The following is a 21,493-nucleotide window of genomic DNA, read 5'->3' as shown; positions in this document are numbered from 1 at the left end:
GTAGGAGAATGCGGATGTCGCATTGCACAATTGGACTCCAGAGTAACCTGAAAATATGTTATTTCTTGAACAGGGGTTTGTGAAAGAGTCCTACGAGCCTCCCAATCCAACAACTGTGAGTGAAATGCCACGCCGTTTAGCAACAGAAGGGAATGAAACTCCATACACGACCGAAGAAATATAAGACGAGTTTGACTAACGTCTGTCGTGCATCCTGTTGAGGATGCACTGAACATTTGTGAAAGGTAAATGGAAACTTTGATCCTAATTGTACCCCAAGGTTGTAACTGTACGCATGTACACTTATGCTCATAAATTACGGATAACTGCAGAATGTTGTGCCACACAACGTGGCCCTACACAAAACTGGCGCTAATAGTATAGGCACATAGGGAACACACACAACACATATCTGTAAGTCCACAGTATCGGTGATAAGTTGAGAAAACCGTCCCGAAACACATGTGCTACAAAACGTCACTGTTTCCCGCGTATGTACCCTGACATCAATCATATCTGTTCAATCGTCTGTAGACTGTGTGTCTGGAGACAACTGTTCCAGTGGCTGCGGTAAGGTCCCGAGCAAGGCTACCTAAAGTACTCCGTGGCCGTCTACGGGCACTGATGGTGAGAAATCGGCCTTTTTGAGGAGTTGTACACTGTGGACATACTGTACTGTAGCGCTTGGACACGTTTCCTGTCTGCTGGAATCGTTGCCATTATCTTGAGATCACACTTTGTGGCACACGGAGGGCCTGTGCTACGACCTGCTATGTTTGACCAGCTTCCAGCCGCCATAGTATTCTACCCCTCATAACGTCATCAATGTGTGTTCTTTGAGCCATTTTCAACACACAGTCACTACTAGCACGTGTGAAAACGTCTGCACACTTACTCGCTGCACCGTACTCTGACATGCACCAACACACCTCTGCGTACGTGGACTGCTGCCAGCGCCACCGTGCGATGACCGTAGGTCAAATGCATCGCATGGTCATACCTCGAGGTGATTTAAACCCGCAAACCGCCCACCAGAGCGTTATTTCACCATGTATCAGCATTATCCTTGATTTATGAGCATGAGTGTAGAAGACGTGTTCCTTGACTTCAGGAAGGCATTTGACAGCGTCCTGCACTGCCGTTTAGTGGAAAAAATACGAGATTACCGAGCCCTGGTCCAGAATTGTGACTGCACTCAACGCTCCCTCGTAGACAGAACTCAGCATGTCGCTCTTAACGAAACAAAATCGACAGATGTAAAAGTAATCTTCGGAATACCCCAAGGAAGTGTGACAGGACAGTTACTGTTTACATTGCGTATAAATGATCCAGTACAAAGCGGTAGAAGTTCTTCAAGACTGTTCGTAGATGATGTAGTTGTCTATAAGACGATAGCAACGCCAAAAGATGATATCAATTTATAGAATGACCTGCAGAGGATTGATGAATGGCACAGACTCTGGCGCATACATAGAAAAGAAATGTACTACTGTACAATCATTCTCCTGATGACAGCTTGCTGGAAACAGTACCTATTGTAAGTATGCAGAGCTACCCTAAGTCGAATGACCACGTAAAAGAAATAGTAGGAAAAACAGTTGTCAGACAGATTCAGAGGAAGAATCTTAAGGAAATGTAACTCAACCACGAAGGAAGTGGCTTATAAGGCGCTTTTTCGTCCGACTCTTAAGCGTCAGTATGGGGTCCTTACCAGGCAGGACTTATAGAAGAGGTAGAGAAGATCCAACGAATAGCGGCGCGTTTCGTCACGAGATCGTTCAATCGGCGCGAGAGCGTTACGGGGATGCTCAAAAGCCGCAGTGGCAGGCGTTGCAGGAGAGACGTCGCGCATCACGGAGAGGTTTGCTATTTATATTTCGAGAGAGAAATTTTCGGAAAGAGTCTGACAACACATCACTTCGTCCAACGTATTTCTCGTGAAACGATCACGACAAGAAAATTAAAGACATTAGAGTTAATACTCAGGCTTGCGGACAATCATTCTTCCGAAGCGCCACTCGCGACTGGAAGAGGGAAGGGGGGTAGGGTGAGTGGCACCAGAAGTACCCTCTGTCGTACACCGTTATGTGCCTTGCGAAGAATGACGTAGGTGTTCTCTTGTGAAATCGGATGGTTCTTATGCAAATGGAAATTTTGTGGTGCTAGTGTAATTTAAAATTCTCCACAAGCTTCAGTCTCCAATGGTTTTTTGAAATCGGATGAATCTTTTTTGAAACGTTCTGTGCTACTGCAATCGAAATGGTGTTAACGTCCTGTGATATCTCCAAAGTATTTATAAAAATTTTACATACATACCACGTGATATCACTTCAGGGTAGTTAACACCTAAATCTCTTCAAGAGATGAAACAACAGTAATGTAAGCAAAATTGGTCACCTGGAAAAATTATGACTGCAGAGTTTGTTAAGGATATGTCATACATCTGGGTTTGAGTTTCTCGTTGATTGGGCTTGATGGAGAGTCCCACTGACTGTTGAAGATATGAGCTGTGAAGTTTGTACGGCTTTAGAAATTAAACATACTGAATGAAATACATCCACGCAATACTGAACTGTTCACCGACATGGAAAAAAAGAGTCTGCTGTCATTGCTTGGAGTGGGGAAGAGTAAGAAAAATACCGGACTGTCAAATTCCTGGATCTGACACTACTGAGGTCGCTGGATTTATCGCAAGTATTTGAGCATCTAGTCGTCATCAGGCTGTTACTAGCAAATGTTCGCCGACTCTTGAACGGATGAAAAATTTGGAATGCCAAAAATCGACGTAATACACTCCTGGAAAATGAAATAAGAACACCGTGAATTCATTGTCCCAGGAAGGGGAAACTTTATTGACACATTCCTGGGGTCAGATACATCACATGATCACACTGACAGAACCACAGGCACATAGACACAGCCAACAGAGCATGCACAATGTCGGCACTAGTACAGTGTATATCCACCTTTCGCAGCAATGCAGGCTGCTATTCTCCCATGGAGACGATCGTAGAGATGCTGGATGTAGTCCTGTGGAACGGCTTGCCATGCCATTTCCACCTGGAACCTCAGTTGGACCAGCGTTCGTGCTGGACGTGCAGACCGCGTGAGACGACGCTTCATCCAGTCCCAAACATGCTCAATGGGGGACAGATCCGGAGATCTTGCTGGCCAGGGTAGTTGACTTACGCCTTCTAGAGCACGTTGGGTGGCACGGGATACATGCGGAACAGCAAGTTCCCTTGCCGGTCTAGGAATGGTAGAACGATGGGTTCTATGACGGTTTGGATGTACCGTGCACTATTCAGTGTCCCCTCGACGATCACCAGAGGTGTAAGGCCAGTGTAGGAGATCGCTCTCCACACCATGATGCCGGGTGTTGGCCCTGTGTGCCTCGGTCGTATGCAGTCCTGATTGTGGCGCTCACCTGCACGGCGCCAAACACGCATACGACCATCATTGGCACCAAGGCAGAAGCGACTCTCATCGCTGAAGACGACACGTCTCCATTCGTCCCTCCATTCACGCCTGTCGCGACACCACTGGAGGCGGGCTGCACGATGTTGGGGCGTGAGCGGAAGACGGCCTAACGGTGTGCGGGACCGTAGCCCAGCTTCATGGAGACGGTTGCGAATGGTCCTCGCCGATACCCCAGGAGCAACAGTGTCCCTAATTTGCTGGGAAGTGGCTGTGCGGTCACCTACGGCACTGCGTAGGATCCTACGGTCTTGGCGTGCATCCGTGCGTCTCTGCGGTCCGATCCCAGGTCGACGGGCACGTGCACCTTCCGCCGACCACTGGCGACAACATCGATGTACTGTGGAGACCTCACGCCCCACGTGTTGAGCAATTCGGCGGTACGTCCACCCGGCCTCCCGCATGCCCACTATACGCCCTCGCTCAAAGTTCGTCAACTGCACATACGGTTCACGTCCACGCTGTCGCGGTATGCTACCAGTGTTAAAGACTGCGATGGAGCTCCGTATGCCACGGCAAACTGGCTGACACTGACGGCGGCGGTGCACAAATGCTGCGCAGCTAGCGCCATTCGACGGCCAACACCGCGGTTCCTGGCGTGTCCGCTGTGCCGTGCGTGTGATCATTGCTTGTACAGCCCTCTCGCAGTGTCCGGAGTAAGTATGGTGGGTCTGACACACCGGTGTCAATGTGTTCTTTTTTCCATTTCCAGGAGTGTATAAACGAAAAACTTTATTTAATTCAGCTCATATTAAGAGGATAGTCTCGAAGCGCGACAGTCTTGTGTTACTTAAAATGAAATTATTGCTGAAATACTTAATGTCTATTACAGACAAAGTGTGCCAGAACTGCACGTCAGTTTGGATTCAAAAGCGGAGCTTTGTCTTACGGCAGAACACTGTGTGTTGATCCACGAAAGTACTTCTCATTGGCCGTCACAAAACTTCTAATACCGCTCTTCTACTGTTCCAAAGGCCACAGAAGCTATACTAAGGACACTGCTGCATTGATATTCCAAGAAAAAGGAGAAATGGTTATCAATGTGAGGAATTAACCGTGAAGACAATCCCTAAGTTGTGACTCATCCATTAATCCTCCACCATGCTGATTCCTCCAGGTATTATGACAGGAAAGATGAGAAGCTTTTATTACGACTAGTAAGTAGGAGGCGGATGCTGACAGACCGAAGCTTTGGCGGCTGTGGACCGTCCTCAGTCGGCTCCATTCTATATATTCCGTAAGTCACTGCAAACTTCAAGGCGGAAGGCGCATCTCTCCCTGTATCGCTCTACTCCTTTGTGGAGAGAGAGAAAAAATTAATGGATGCCTTGGTACGCGCCATAATCTATCTTACTTTAGCCTCGCGATTCCTAACTGAGATACATGATGGACCATAAGAGATGCCGGTTCTCCACATCAAACTATTTCAAGACAATGTCGCTCGTTTTTTCAAGTACTGTATTCCCATTTACTTCTCTGACCACCTCTATTACACTTCCGTAAGAGTTATACCGATCCAGCTATATTCTGCGCCTCACTTAAGGTATGGAGAGATATGGCTCCACCAAGGGCGCAGACGCTGAAGAGAGCGCAAAACCTTACAGAAAAAAAGCTATTCCGTCCAACTCGATTACTACCGAACAGACATCTCTGCTGGTTTGATGCAGCCGTATCACGCATTACTCTCTTATGCCAACCTTTTCATCTCAGAGCAGCACTTGCAACCTACGTCCTCAATTATTTTCTGGCTGTATCCCAATCTCTATCTTCCTCTATAGTTTTACCCACTACAGTCCACAGCTCCCTCCAGTACCGTGGAAGTCATGCCCTGATTTCAACTGACGTCCTGTCATCCCGTCCCCTCTTCTTGTCAGTGTTTCCCTATATTCCTTTCCTGCCGATTCTGCCGAAAACCACCTCAATCCTTACCTTATCAGTCCACCAAATTTTCAACATTCTTTTGTAGCCCCATATCTCAAATGCTCCGATTCTTTTCTGCTCCGGTTTTCCCACAGTCCATTCTCATTGCCATATAATGTTGTGTTCCAAACGCACATTCTCAGAAATTTCTTCCTCAAATTAAGACCTACGTTTGATACTAGTAGACTTCTCTGGTACAGATATGCCCTTTTTGCCAGTGCTAGTCTGCTTCTTATGTCCTTCTTGCTCCGTACGTCATCGTTATTTTGCTGCCTGGGTAGAAGAATTCCTTAACTTCACGTACTTCGTTATTATCAATTCTGATACGTTTCTCAATGTTCCCATTTCTGCTGTTTCTCGTTAACTTCGTCTTTCCGTGATTTCCCTAAATCACTCTAGGCAAATGCCGGGATGGTTCCTTTGAAAGGGCACGGCCGATTTCCTTCCCCATCCTTCCCTAATCCGATGAGACCGATGACCACGCTGTCTGGTCTCCTTCCCCAAACCAATCAACCAACCTTCGTCTTTCTTCGATTCACTCTCAATCCATATTCTGTACTCATTACACTGTTCATTCCATTCAACTGATCATGTAATTCTGCTTCACTTTCACCGAGGATAGCAATGTCATAAGCAAATCTTGTCATCGGTACCATTTCACCCTGAATTTTAATCCCACTCTTGAAACTTCATTTTTATTTCCGTCATTGCCTCTTCGATGTATAGGTTAAGTAGTAGACGCGAAACACTACATCGCTGTTTTAGACCCTCTTCAATCTTTTTCCACTCTTATTGTTTCCTCTTGGTTCGTGTACAGATTATATATTATCCTTCTTTCCCTACAGCTTACCCAAATTTTTCTCAGAATTTCGAACGACTTGCGCCATTTTATACTGTCGAACGACTTTTCCAGATCGACAAATCCTATGAGTGTGCCTTGATTTTTTTCAGTCTTACTTCCATTAGCAATCGTAACGTCAGAAGTGCCTGGCTGGTGCCTTTATTTTTTCTACAGCCAAACTGATCGTCATTTAATAGATTCTCAGTTTTCCATTCTTCTGTGTGTTATTCTTGTCAGCAACTTGAATTCATGAGCTGTTAAGCTGATTGTGCGATAATTCTCGCACTTGTCAGCTTTTGTAATCTTCGTAATTGTGTGGATGATGTTTTTCCAAAAGTCAGATGGTATATCGCCAGACTCATACATTATACACACCAAAGGGAATAGTCGTTTTCTTGCCACTTGCCCCTGTGTTTTTAGAAATTCCCATGCAATAACACCTATCCCTTCTGCCTTATTTGATCTTAAGCTGTTCGAAGTTCTTTTAAATTGTGATGCGAGCACTGGATCCCCTATCCCTTCCCCGTCGACTCCTGTTTCTTCTTCTTTCACGTCATGAGATAAGCCTTAAACATACTCTTTCCACCTGTTCGATCTCTCTTTTGCGTTTAATAATGCCATTACACTCTTCATATTATCGACCTTACTTATAATTTCACAGAAGGTTGTTTTGACTTTTCTATACTGAGTCAGTGCTTCCGACAATCATTTCTTTTTTGATTTATTCATAATTTTTCAAGGACACATTTCGCCTTCCGTGCACTCCTACTCATTCCATTCCTAAGTGACTTATTTCCCTAATCCTGAATTGTCATTCCATATTTCGTTGGTCAACTGAATATTTTGTCTGTTACCCATGGTTTCTCCGCAGTAACCTTTCTTGTACCTATGGTTTTCCTCCCAACTTCTGTGATCGTCCGTTTTAGAGATGTCCATTCCTCTTTTGCTGAACTGCCTATAGAGATATTCATAATCGCAGTATCTATAGCTAACTTGCTTTCTCTGGCAACTGTGCTCGTGGTTCACACGTATGACTCATGTTTAACAATGGAGTTCTTGCTGTTATTTCGATAGTGCATTCTATAACATCAAAGGTTGGCCAGCGAGTACTGAAGCAAATATTTTTGACCGAAGGTTTACAATTTTTACCAATTTCTGCCGACTGATAGGAGCGAGATATGGCGGTCGTGGAAGCAGTCAGAAAAGGTGGAGGGTCTGTGCAATGTACTAGACGCTCCAATGAGGGCTTTTGCTGCTGTCATGGTCGATTGTGTGCAATACTTGTTATCAATATTCTTCTTTTAAGTAATGTTTCATTTTTTAAACTTACTTACAAAATTATAAAATTTGCAAAAACTGCGTAAACTAAATTACAGAAGGGTGGGGGTGGGCAACTTTGGGAGTACTGCCAGGGACTTCTTGTCTCACTTTTAGACAGCTTTGGCCACAGTACTAGTAGCGCGTCTATAAATTAATTTGTAGTCTTCATAAGAATCCCTTACCCTGGAGCAGCAATCCTGAATATGTCGTACTAGGGTTCTGCACATGAATTTCTTGATAGATGCACGGAACTTTCCCAGAAAACTCCCAGCAGTAAACTGTCGCCACTCGAATGTTGTTCTGGGTATCAGTGCGGTATTCCCACATTGCCTCCCAAAACAGTCGTCTGCCGAGGATAGGATGCTTGGTGCATTTTGTAATACTACACATTAATGAAACACAACTGAGCCCAGTCATGTTCGACAAATCCTTGAGAAGTTCAACGCTAGGAGACATGAAATGAAACGATCAAATAAGTTTAGCCCGAACTGGATTGGGCAGTGGCCTGCTAGTATATTGAACGAGTGGGTTTCAAACCCCACACCACTATCTGGATTTGGGATTTCTGTTATGTCATTAAGTCGTCCACTATTACCATCTTCATTTAGGGTTTCCTTGGTGTCTCTAAGTCGCCCACCATCGGGTTTTAGGATTTTAGTGGTTTTCTCAAAGAGCTATAAGCAAATGATAGAATGGTTCTCTATCCACATCCACTTCAAGCTTAAGACCTGATCACCACAAAATTCATTTCTTCGTAAATTGATTCGTGGATAGTCACAGGCTTTGGTTCGGTGACAAGTCTACAACATAAGCAATTTTATGTCACGCTTTATGGGGCTTACATTATAAAGTGACCATATTCAGCTGGACGAACATGGTGAGTTGAATCAGACAAAAAAGAGTAACATGGATGTGGGAACATGGGGCGAAAAATTTGAAATGAGAGAAACTAATAATCTATTACAGTGTGAAAAAAATAGAATTTAGGCAGCTTTTAGATATAAATTCTATAGTCCCATACCTATTTCAATAGACAGAATACTACACGCTAGCAGAGAGGTACAAGGGTTAGACAGAAATATGGAAACACTGCGAAAAATGCATGCTTGATCATAAATGCCAAGCCCGCAGGTTGCGCTCACGTTTTTGACCGCCAACGGCACCTGCTCAGCGCCCTCAGTACGTTGTGTCTTTCGCGGTCAGAACAGTATTCTGTGTGAGTTATTTCGAAGCTAAGTGAAAGCGGCCAAATTCTCGTTGCTGATATGGCGGGAGCCAAAGTGTTTGGCGTTTCAACAGGCACCATGTCGAATATTTGTAACGCATACAGGGAAAGCGGAAAAACGTCTTCAGCCAAGTTACAACGCGGACCGAAGTATGCACCTAGTGATATTGACGGACGGTCATTGAAAACGACTGTGACGAAAACTAGGTGGACGATAGCTGCAAACGTAACTGCAGAATTGAATATAGCGCTCGTGAACTATGTCAGAACCGAAACAACACGAAGGTAGCTCCAGAAGCAGGGAACTGCAGGACGAGCTGGAATTGGAGAACCACTCATCAGTGATGGAAATGCCCGTAATAGAAAAACGTGGCGCCGAAGCCGTAAAATGAGAACTATGAAGCAATGGAAGAATATTATTTGGTCGGATGAGTCTTGTCGCACACTGTTTCCATCTTCTGGTGGATTTCAAGTTCCAAGAACGAAAAGTGGTGGGGGTTCAATAATAATTTGGGCAGCCATATCGTGTTACTCCATGGGTTTATGGTTACTCTGCAAGATCGCATTAATTTCAGAGGTTATGTGTCTATTCTGGCTGATCACGTCAATCCCATGGTACAATTTTTCTTCCCCAAAGATGATGCTGTGTTCGCAGAGCGCAGGGCTCCTATTCACAAAACTCACGTCATCCAGGAATGGTTTTCTGAGCTCGAGGATGAATTGTGGCGTCTCCCCTGGCCACGACAGTCATCAGCTCTCAATATTATAGAGCTTTTTTGATCTGCTTTGGAGGAGGGGGGGTGCGTGGTAGCTATCCACCCCCTTCCTCGTTTCGTGAACCTGCCATTATTTTGCATGAATAATGTGTTTATCCTCTCTGAGAGGACTAGAAGCTGTTTTGAATGCCAACTACTTTCCTACACCGGTATTAGGCATGATGATATGTTGTGATTTTATTGTTTTAATATTTTTGTTCACTCCCTGTGTATGTTCTTCTCTTCAACGGAAACAGAAGAAACCTTAACATACCCCAAACAAATAGCGCCTTTTCCGGCTCTGTTCACGCTGATTTGTGAAGTGCGGAAGCAGATGTCCATGGCACCTGTACGGAAACTAGTGTTTCACCCCGGTGTCTCACAGCTGGCTGAAAATTAGATACGCACAATGCTTCCACAGTGCAACGATACAGTGAAATATGGAAGTCTGTTGGCGGCGAGATCTGGTTTAAAACCCCGGCGATACAAGCGGCCGCTTGGGGCGCAAAGCTGAGAGGGATGCCTGAGGTCAAAACCTGAACACAACATGTATCACAATTAGTAGCGAAAACTGAAGTGGTTGAAAGTATACGATAAGTGAAACTAAAATTGTCAACGAGAAATGAGTCCTCAAATGAGCCATTTGCCAGATAACGGTGAATGTGTGTTTACGTGTCGTCACTGTCAGTCCTATACAGGGTGGTCCATTGATAGTGACCGGGCCAAATATCTCACGAAATAAGCATCAAGCGAAAAAACTACAACGAACGAAACATGTCTAGCTTGAAGGGGGAAACCAGATGACCCTATGGTTTGCCCACTAGATGGCGCTGCCATAGGTCAAACGGATATCAACAGCTTTTTTTTTTTTTTTAATAGGAACCGCCATTTTCATTACATATTCGTGTACTAAGTAACCAAATATGAATGTTTTAGTTGGACAACTGTTTTCGCTTTGTGAGAGATGGCGCTGTAATAGTGACAAACGTATAAGTACGTGGTATCACGTAACATTCTGCCAGTGCGGACGATATTTGCTTCGTGATACATTACCCGTGTTAAAATGGACTGTTTACCAACTGCGGAGAAAGTCGATATCGTGTTGATGTATGACTATTGTGATCAAAATACCCAACGGGCGTGTGCCATGTATGCTGCTCGGTATTCTGGACGACATCATTCAAGTGTCCGAACCGTTCGCCGGATAGTTACGTTATTTAAGGAAACAGGAAGTGTTCAGCCACATGTGAAACGTCAATCACGAAATGCAACAAATGATTATGTCCAAGTAGGTGTTTTAGCTGCCGTCGCGGCTAATCCGCACATCAGTAACAGACAAACTGCGCGAGAATCGGGAATCTCAAAAACGTCGGTGTTGAGAATGCCACATCAACATCGATTACGCCCGTACCATATTTCTATGCACCAAGAATTGCATTGCGAAGACTTTGAACATCGTGTACAGTTCTGCCACCGGACGCAAGAGAAATTACGGGATGATGACAGATGTTTTGCACGCGTTCTATTTAGCGACGAAGCGTCATTCACCAACAGCGGTAACGTAAACCGGCATAATATGCACTATTGGGCAACTAAAAATCCACGATGGCTGCGAGAAGTGGAACATCAGCGACCTTGGCGGGTTAATGTATGGCGCGGCGTTATGGGAGGTAGGATAATTGGCCCCCATTTTATCGATGGCAATCTAAATGGTGCAAAGTATGCTGATTTCCTACGTAATGTTCTACCGATGTTACTTCAAGATGTTTCACTGCATGACAGAATGGCGACGTAATTCCAACATGATGGATGTCCGGCACATAGCTCGCGTGCGATTGAAGCGGTATTGAATAGCATATTTCATGACAGGTGGATTGGTCGTCGAAGCACCATACTATGGACCGCACGTTCACCGAATCTGACGTCCCCGGATATCTTTTCTGTGGGGAAAGTTGAAGGATTTTGCTTTCGTGATCCACCGACAACGCCTGACAACATGCGTCAGCGCACTGTCAATGCACGTGCGAACATTACGGAAGGCGAACTACTCGCTGTTGAGAGGAATGTCGTTACAAGTATTGCCAAATGCATTGAGGTTGACGGACATCATTTTGAGCATTTATTGCATTAATGTGGTATTTGCCGCGCGGGATTAGCCGGACGGTCTGGGGCGCTGAAGTCATGGACTGTGCGACTCGTCCCGGCGGAGGTTTGAGTCCTCCCTCGGGCATGGGTGTGGGTGTTTGTCCTTCGGATAATTTAGGTTAAGTAGTGGTTAAGCTTAGGGACTGATGACCTTAGCAGTTAAGTCCCATAAGATGACACACACATTTGAACATTTGAATGTGGTATTTACAGGTAATCACGCTCTAACAGCATGCGTTCTCAGAAATGAAAAGTTCACAAAGCTACAGGTATCGCATTGGAACACCCGAAATAAAATGATCAAACGTACCTACGTTCTGTATTTTAATTTTCAAAAACCTACCTGTTACCATATGTTTGTGACTCTTACAGCGCAATCTATCACAAAGCGAAAAAATGGTCCAACTAAACCTTCATATTTCTTTTCGTACTACACGAATATGTAATAAAAAATGGGAGTTCCTATTTTAAAAAACGCAGTTGATATCCGTTTGACCTATGGCAGCGCCATCTAGTGGGCCAACCATAGCGCCATATGGTTTCCCCCTTCTAGCTAGACAAGTTGCGTTCTTTGTAGTTTTTTCGTTTGACGCTTATTTCGTGAGATATTTGGCCCGGTCAGGATCAATGGACCACCCTGTATATTGTCCTAGTTAGTGTATATGTATTTGAAATGTAAATTTTTGGATTATGGCTCCATGTAGTTTGCTTCAAATTTCAATCAAACCACCTTAACAAGCAGTTCAGTACTGCTTCAACAAGTTACCTGTTTCAATTTACCGTACAAACATACTTGTTAAATGAGGTACTGCACATCCTATCCTCATTTTTGGTGGCAATACTATACTCTTCTTCGCAGTGAATACAAGTTCTTTCAGATACCCCTGGATCATCTCGTTACACTGAACCACCCGCATAGCCGAGCGCGTTAACGCGCCGCTTCAGAGATTCGGAGAAACGCCGTCCCCGGATCGAATCAGTCTCGTGGATTAACTACGAGGATGTGTATCCTGGATGTGGTTTTCAGGCGGTATACCAAATACAACTAGGTTGATGCTCGCGACCCGCCTGAGATAGTTAACGTGTAAACATTTAGGAAACGATCTTAGATTTGAACATTCGCTTTGCTCTACACGCTGACAGGTGGGGTATACGAATTCCGCCTCGGTGGGAGGGTGGTGGCAGGAAGGGCATCCGCTGTCACTGATTTTGCTTCAATCCTTATAACAATGCCGATCCTGCAGTCAGTCGAACAACGCAAGCCAAGAAAGAAGAAGAATAATGCATCTCGGAGGCTTTGCCAAGGCAGTAAAATCCGCTGCGCCGATTCTTCAGTTTTATCAACGGTACTGCTGTACACTTCACTTTTGAGATGATCAGATATGAAAACCCAGAGAATTGGCGTTTCACAAACCGCGGTACAGGCTGTGTTTGACCTGGCCAAATTGTGGCGTTGGGAGTCGTCTTCTACAAGGGGCATTCTGTAAGTTATGGAAGACTTTTTTCTCGCCCAATTTCGACTGAAAAATGCATAATTTGCTATGGGACAGTGTTGGTAAATTCCCGCTTGGTGCCGGCACTAAACATAGCCTCAAATTGGCATCATAGAGCTGTCACTGAGTTTCTTTTGGTGGAAACCCAGAGTGTCGCAGATATTCATAGGCGCATGCATGATGTCTGCGGAGACCCGACAGTGAACAAAAGCACGGTGGGTCGTTGGGTGACGCGTTTATCATCATCGCAACAAGGTCGCGCAAACCTGTCCGACATCCCGCGTGCCGTCCGGCCGTACACGGCTGTGAGTCCTTCAGTGTTAGAACGTTCGGACACTAACATGGGAGGCGATCGGCGGATAACAAACAAAACACCTCGCTGCACAATTGGACGTTTCTTCATTGGACTGCTTTTCTTCAACCACACTACCGTCAAGTGGGGCAACGATACGCACATATAGTGTAAAGGCTCCCCACGTGATCAAGGGGCAGCACATCGGGAATTAACAGACTTCGAACGCGGCACGAAATTTGGAGCTAGGCGCTTGTGACATCCCATTTCGGAAATCGTTAGGGAATCCAATCTTTCGAGATCCACAGAGTCCAGAGTGCGCCAAGAATACCAAATATAAGGCATTACCTCTCACCAGACAACACAGTGGCCGATGACCTTCACTTAACGACCGATAGCAACGGCGGTTGCTTAGTGTTGGCAGTGCTAACAGTCAACCAACACTGCGTGAACTACCCGCAGAAATCAACGTAAGACATGTGACAAAAGTATCGTTAGGGGATACTACAGCAGACGACCGACGCGAGTGCCTTTGTTAATGGCACACATCACCTGCAGCTCCTCTACTGGGCTAGTAACCATATCGCTTGGACCCCAGACGACTATAACACCGTAACCTGATCAGATGACTTAACATCTGAGGTCATCAGTCCCCTAGAACTTAGAACTACTTAAACCTAACTAACCTAAGGAAACCACACACATCCATGCCCGAGGCAGGTTTCGAACCTGCGACCGTAGCGGTCGCGCAGTTGTAAACTGAAGGGCCTAGACCCGCTCTTCCACAGAGGCGGGCTGGTCAGATTATTACCTACTTGAAATGGTAAGATCAAATGGCAAGGTTTGAGTGTGACGCAGCCCACGAAGTCATGGACGCAAGTTGCCAACAAGGCACTGTGTAAGCAGGTGGTGTCTCCATAATGATGTGGACTGTGTTTACATGGAATGGACTGTGGTGTCTGGCCCAACTGAATCGATCACTGGCTGGAAATGGTTATGTTTGGGTACTTGGAGAACCATTTGCAGACATTCATGGACTTCACGTTCCCAGACGAAGGAATTTTTATGGCTTGTCAGACCATGTCACCAGGCCACAATTGTTCGCAGCAAGGCTCAGTATTTCTGCAGGAGACTTCCAACGACTTGTTGAGTCCATACCACCTCAACTTGGTGCGTTACGAAGGACAAAAGGAGATCCGACCCGATATTAGGATGTATCCCATGACTTGCATCACCGCAGTGTACAGCCGGATCTCGCACCTTCCGACTTCCATCCGTTTGTCCAATGAATGATGCAGTCCTCCGGAAACAGTACGTGGATGATGGTAAGGTTATTGATGAGGCCAGACGTTGCCTCTGATGTGGCCAATAGTGTGATACCAGGCGGGCATAGAGGCCCTTGCAGCAAGGAGGCACAAGGCCGTCGCATTAAACAGAGATTATGTTGAAAAAATGTTGTATTTTAGCCAAAGCAACCTGTTTTCAGTAAAAAATGTACTATTAGCATCAAAAAGCGCCGGTGCCCCATCGTGCATATCCCACATTCCCCAAAGAAAAGGTAGGCCTTCAATTAAATAAGAGAATAATTTTCTGGGGATTAAATCGAAGAGTCTACACTTCAAATACATTTACAGTAAGTAGGAAAATACTGTATTTGAAACTGAAGTCAGTGACAGGTCGTAGCCACACATTCCCAGTTATCTCGCAAAAAACATTGAAGCACCAAAGAAACTGGTACAGGCATGCGTATTCAAATACAGCGATATGTAAACAGGCAGAATACGGCGCTGCGGTTGCCAACGCCTATATAGAACAAAAAGTGTCTGGCGCAGTTGTTAGATCGGTTACTGCTGCTACAATTGCATGTTATGAAGATTTAAGTGAGTTTGCAAGTGGTGTTATAGTCGGTGCACGAGCGATGGGGTACAGTATCTCCGAGGTAGCAATGACGTCGGAATTTTACCGTGTGACCATTTCACGAGTGTACCGTAAATATCAGGAGTCCAGTAAAACATCAAATCTCCGACATCGCTGCGGCCGGAAAAATATTCCGCAAGAACGAGACCAACGAAAACTGGAGACAATCGTTCAACGTGACAGAAGTGCAACCCTTCCGCAAACAGCTGCGTATTTCAATGCTGGGCCATCAACAAGTATCAGAATGCAAACCATTCGACAAAACATCGTCGATACGGGCTTTCGGAGCCAAAAGCTCACTCCTGTACCTTTCATGAGTGCGCAACACGAGTCTCGTTTCAAATTGTATCGGGCGGATGGACATTTACGGTTAGGGAGACAACCTCATGAATCGATGGACCCTTCATGTCAGCAGTGGACTGTTCAAGTTGGTGAGGGCTCTGTAATGGTGTGGGGCGCGTGAAGTTGGAGTGATGTGGGACCCCTGACACGTCTAGATGCGACTCTGACAGGTGATACGTACGTAAGCATCCTGTCCGATCACCAACATCCATTCATGTCCATCGTGCATTCCGACGGCAATCCCAGAAGGACAATGCGACTCGGCACACGCTCAGAGTTGCTACAGAGTGGCTCCAGGGACACTCTTCTGAGTTTAAATACTTCCCTGGCCACCAGACTATCCAGACATGCATATTACTGAGCACATCTGCGATGCCTTGCAACGTGCCGTTCAGAAGAGATCCCTACCCCTTCGTACTCTTACGGATTTATGGTCAGTCCTGCAGGATTATGGTGTCAGTTCCCTCCAGCACCACTCCAGAGGTTAGTCGAGTCGATGCCACGTCGTGTTGCGGCACTTCTGCGTCCTCGCCGGGGCCTTAAGCGGTATTAGATAGGTGCACCAGTTTCTTTAACTTTTCTGTGTATAACGTTTAAAGGTAAATAACGAATAAGTCTCTTGTGTTTCAGTGCTTGAAGTAAATATTTTCATCTGACTATACCAGTGACGCGTTTGTTTAAATTAGTGCTGTCATCATCCATAGATCCGAGTTAAAATGTGTACAGCCCCAAGGAAAGGTTCAAATGGTTCTGAGCACTATGGGACTTAACTTCTTAGGTCATCAGTCCCCTATAACTTAGAACTACTTAAACCTAACTAACCTAAGGACATCACACACATCCATGTTTGAGGCAGGATTCGAACCTGCGACCGTAGCGGCCGCTCGTTTACAGACTGTAGCGCATAGAACCGCTCGGTCACCCCGGCCGGCCAAGGAAAGGTCACTGATGACTTGGAGCGTGGGTGGGAGGGACTCCAAATGATATGTTGCTTGTGTGGAAAAATGTCCTCGAACTGGCCCCGTTGGTGGCACAGTTCCACACTCACTTCATTGTGTCACAGAATAACGGACGGACTCGTCAGTAAGAGAGCGGACTCTTCTAAGCGTGTCTGTAATAAAAGTCCCAGGTCTTGTTAATAAAGTGACGTATTGTTTCCGGTTGTTGTTACAGTGTCCGTATGTTATGCACATAAAGAATGTAGGTTTTGCAAGTGTACTTTACTGTTAAGATCCATTACTAGCCTTACCCAACCAGTAAACTGCACAGTTAATACTCATATTTTAAAATTTTGTATTTGCGGAGATCCACGACCTTCGGATGTTTAATAAACGTAAACATGGTCCGTAGTAGGCTGTAATGTGAATTTTATTTATTCGTGCGATTAGCTAATTTAGATTCAATTTAAGATAAAACAGATAACTGCAGTAATGTCTTATCTTAATGAGTGTCGAAATTATCTTATCGCAATATTAAATAAAAATCGCATTACAACCTAGTATGGGTTATGTTTAAGTTTATTAGTCATACTTTAGTTACACACTATACTGAAAAAAACTTGTAACAGTTGATATTAAGACCGGAAGAGGTAATATGCTCACATTCCTGTGTATAACTAGGAAAAACGTCGTACCTCACTGCATTCTCACTAAATAATTTTGGTATTTTTCGATATCCTTTGCAATAAAAGTCTATTGCCGACAAAAATATTTTATAAAAACGTTTTAGACCAGCAGAAACGACGTTTCGCATTAAGGCTGAGCTGTAAATCCCATTTTCTGCAGATACAGACAATGAAGATATGAGCTAAAGACGAATAACAACTGACAGCGTAATAGACTGTTAGAGATGTAAACTTACATCTATTTCATACATTACAGACTGGGAAGACTCAGACTGATATTCTGATTGGATATAATGCAAGTTTTTATTTTGTTCCCTAGGCGTATAGACTGCTATACCATCATTACGGGGTGCAAACCGCTTCGTACATCACAATTTTTAGTGAAAAGAAGTGCCGATTTCTTGTACAGGCATTTTCTTGGCCATCTTATATGTTGCTTCAAGAGATGGGACACAACTTTTCTCTAAGAACGGTTTTGAGAAAGTTCCACTTGATGACGATAGTGTAGCAATAGAAAAGCATAACAACAAAGATATAAAGTTGTGACCTACAGAAAAAATGGACAGCCATTAAAGGAGTTGATCGAGCAAGATATTGTGAAATCAACGGTGTCAAGATCTGCATAATTTCCATGGTTTTTTTTTCTAGGTATGTTAATATAATAAAAATTTTCAGTGACTGATACTTTGTTGGAATGAAGATCGTGGCAGTTTTTAACTTTTGTTTCAAGTATGAGAAGTGCCACACTAGGATGTACATGTTCTTGGTAGGACTATACACCTTTGAGGACACTAGAAAAGTTGCATGAATCCACATTAATTTATGAGCGTTACCTAACTATTTGTATTAGGAAAAAAGTAGAGCCACAATAGTGAAAACATTTTTCATTTCTAAGTAGCAGCGTTTCGTATTAAATTGTGAAAGTCAATAGGACTAGAAAGTCTGACGAGAAGAAATTTGGAAACAAATTGTTGTATCCGATCTCATAGCATTTTGCTGTTCCATGACTTCGACATGAACCGGTACTACGATTTTGACACCCAATAGCGAAATTCCAAAGCAGTGTCTGTCAACAATATATCCTTTTTTTGGCATTGCATCTCTCTGGTAATGGTTTGTTAGGCTACGTTACGACACTGTAACAAACCATGGTACATCACCGCCCAGGGATTGGAAAGGGAGGTGGGTTCATCCCAAGTTTGTCTGTCGATAGTATAGACGTTTTTGGTCTGTATATCTCTCCTTTGAAGTATCTTAAACTACCTTAAGATACGTGATAACCTTGGTCCATAAAGGGGACCAATATTCAGGAACCACACTTTCAACAAATTGCCAGCAACCGTCAAAAACTTGGTTGCTGAAAAAGCACAGTTTACACAGAGTTTCTAGGAATTTTTGGTAGGCAACTCCTCCTACTCTATAGATGAATATAGCAACAGATACTATTGGAACAGCGTAAGTAAAAATGTCTGTTAGATTTAGGTTCTGACAGCAGTTGATCACAACTCAAGATTAGGTATTTTTGTGTATGATCAATTTATTAAAAGTGCATAACTATGTTACATCCCCTGACAGTGTAATTCTGTAAATATTAGCAGTCCCAGGTATTCACAAATCTTGACAATCTACTGACCAGAGAAGTCAGTATTATATTCAAATGTTCTAGGTTTTCTTATGTTTTACTTCCTGACATGTCCGACACCCACGAGAATCATTTCATTTTTGGGTCTATGGAACGAAAACCTAATGTGATCTGATCCCAGGTACAGCCCCGCACAGGGATTGAAAACTGATGTGCATGTATCCTGAGGATCGGCACCTGATACTAACCGAGGAACTGCTGAAGAAGAGGGACCTGTACCTGAGGAGTGGCCTGTGCAGCGAAGGAGCCGGCCGGAACCGTCATCAGCAACAGCAGCACCAGAGGCAGCGCCTCCGCCAGTCGCTGCAGAGCACCTCCGGTGGGCATCGTGGAGCGTCGAGTGTCGCGTGTGGACTGACGGCTGAGCGCGGCTTGTCGTGCATACACGAACCGCGCAGACTCCACGAGCGCCGGCGACGCACTGCCCCGCGGCAGCTAGCGTGCGCGCGGGCTTCCCGCCGGCCGGCGACTGCAGCGCCGCGCCGCGACGGACACCCGCAGTTAACGCAAGGAGCCATCGGCGTCCGCAGGTCGAATTTCTTTGGTGGCTCACAGAATCTGCGTAACAATCTTGTAGCACATTCAGTGTCACGCCTTTAAACGAACACGGGGCGTCTTTATTTACCCAACACAATTCAACAGTCTAAACAAATTATTGGACACCCAAAATAACACACACACACGCACGCGCGCGCGCGCGCACACACACACACACACACACACAGACACACACAGACACACACACACACACACACTCATACACACAGAGAGAGAATGGAAACAAACGGAACAGATTCGAAGTTCACGAACATCAAACTAAAACAAAGCAGTCAGCAAACGACAGTCGGCAGCGCATCAGAGACGCAGATTTGTGCAGTGAAACGCGTCCGAGCTACAGCGACATAGTTCGACGCATATTTACAAACGAGGAGGAGAAATCATGAGAAAACACTTTCAAAATACCGAACTACATCCATGAATAACAATCTACACGAAGTAGTCCGGCATACACAACTTAACAAAACTTTTGCCGATATTCAAAGGTTCAGCTCACCTACACAAAAATATGTTTGGTACATAAAAAAACAACCCCCTCCGCCACCCCCCCTCCCATGAAATATGGACCTTGCCATTGGTGGGGAGGCTTGCGTGCCTCCGCGATACAGATAGCTTTACCGTAGGTCCAACCACAACGGAAGGGTATTGCTGAGAGGCCAGACAAACTTGTGGTTCTTGAAGATGGGCAGCAGCCTTTTCAGTAATTGCAGGGGAAACAGTCTGGATGATAGACTGATCTGGCCTTGTTCAAATGCTTCAAATGATTCTGAGCACTATGAGACTCAACATCTGAGGTTATCGGTCCCCTAGAACTTAGAACTACTTAAACCTAACTAACCTAAGGACATCTCTCAAATCCATGCCCAAGGCAGGATTCAAACCTGCGAAAGTAGCGATCGCGAGGTTCCAAACAGAAGATCTGGCCTTGTAACACTAACCAAAACGGCCTTACTGTGCTGGTACTGCGAACGGCTAAGATCAAGTGGAAACTACATGATGGTGGCGTCCTCTTGGGTAAAATATTCCGCAAGTAAAATAGCCCCCATTCAGATCTCTGGACGGGGACTAAAGGATGACATCGTTATCAGGAGAAACAAAACTGGCATTCTAGGCATAGGAGCGTGGAATGTCAGATCCCTTAATCCGGCAGGTAGGTTAGAAAATTTAAAAATGGAAATGGATAGGCTAAAGTTAGATATAGTGAGAATTAGTGAAGTTCGGTTGCAGATGGAACAAGACTTCTGGTCAGGTGAATAGAGGGTTATAAATACAAAATCAAATAGGGGTAAAGCAGAGGTAGGTTTAATAATGAATATAAAAATAGGAGAGCGGGTAAGCTACTACCAACAGCATAGTGAACGCATTATTGTGGCCAAGATAGACACGAAGACGACGCCTACCACAGTAATACAACTTTATATGCCATCTAGCTCCGCAGATGACGAAGACATTGAAGAAATATATGATAAGATAATAGAAATTATTCAGATAGTGAAGGAAGACGAAAATTCAATGCTCATGGATTACTACAATTCGATAGTAGGAAAAGGAAGAGAAGGAAAAGTAGTAGGTTAACATGTAGTTGGGGTAAGAAATGAAAGACGGAGCCGGCTGGTAGAATGTTGCACAGAGCATAACTTAATCATAGCTAACACTTGGTTTATGAATCATGAAAGAAGGCTGTATATGTGGAAGAGATCTGGAGACACTGGAATGTTTCAGATAGATTATATAATGGTGAGACAGAGATTTAGGAACTAGGTTTTAAGCTGTTAGATATTTCCATGGACAGATGTGGACTCTGACCAAAATCTATTGGTTATGAACTTTAGATTACAACTGACGAAATTTCAAAAAGGTGAGAATTTAAGCAGATGGGTCCTGGATAACCTGAAAGAACCAGAGGTTATAGAGAGTTTCAGAGAGACCATTAGTGAATGAC

At 44.6% G+C, this 21,493-nt stretch overlaps 1 protein-coding gene across 2 annotated transcripts in view; it reads right to left on the bottom strand.

Annotated features, from left to right (window-relative positions):
- LOC126365865 (SPARC-related modular calcium-binding protein 1) overlaps positions 1 to 19,466 on the bottom strand; it is a 710,118-nt gene extending 690,652 nt beyond the window's left edge. Inside the window, exon 1 of one of the 2 annotated variants that reach the window (XM_050008539.1) lies at positions 19,213 to 19,466. In XM_050008539.1, coding sequence (XP_049864496.1) covers positions 19,213 to 19,320 — 108 coding nt within the window. In that variant the 5' untranslated portion in view covers positions 19,321 to 19,466. The remainder of the gene's footprint in view (positions 1 to 19,212) is intronic. The other variant, XM_050008540.1, reaches the window with a different exon arrangement.
- Between the last annotated feature and the right edge of the window lie 2,027 nt (positions 19,467 to 21,493).

Source organism: Schistocerca gregaria, chromosome 4 (genome assembly GCF_023897955.1).
Source record: "Schistocerca gregaria isolate iqSchGreg1 chromosome 4, iqSchGreg1.2, whole genome shotgun sequence".
NCBI classification, from domain to species: Eukaryota; Metazoa; Arthropoda; class Insecta; order Orthoptera; family Acrididae; genus Schistocerca; species Schistocerca gregaria.
This window is presented reverse-complemented; position numbering and strand designations above follow the sequence as displayed.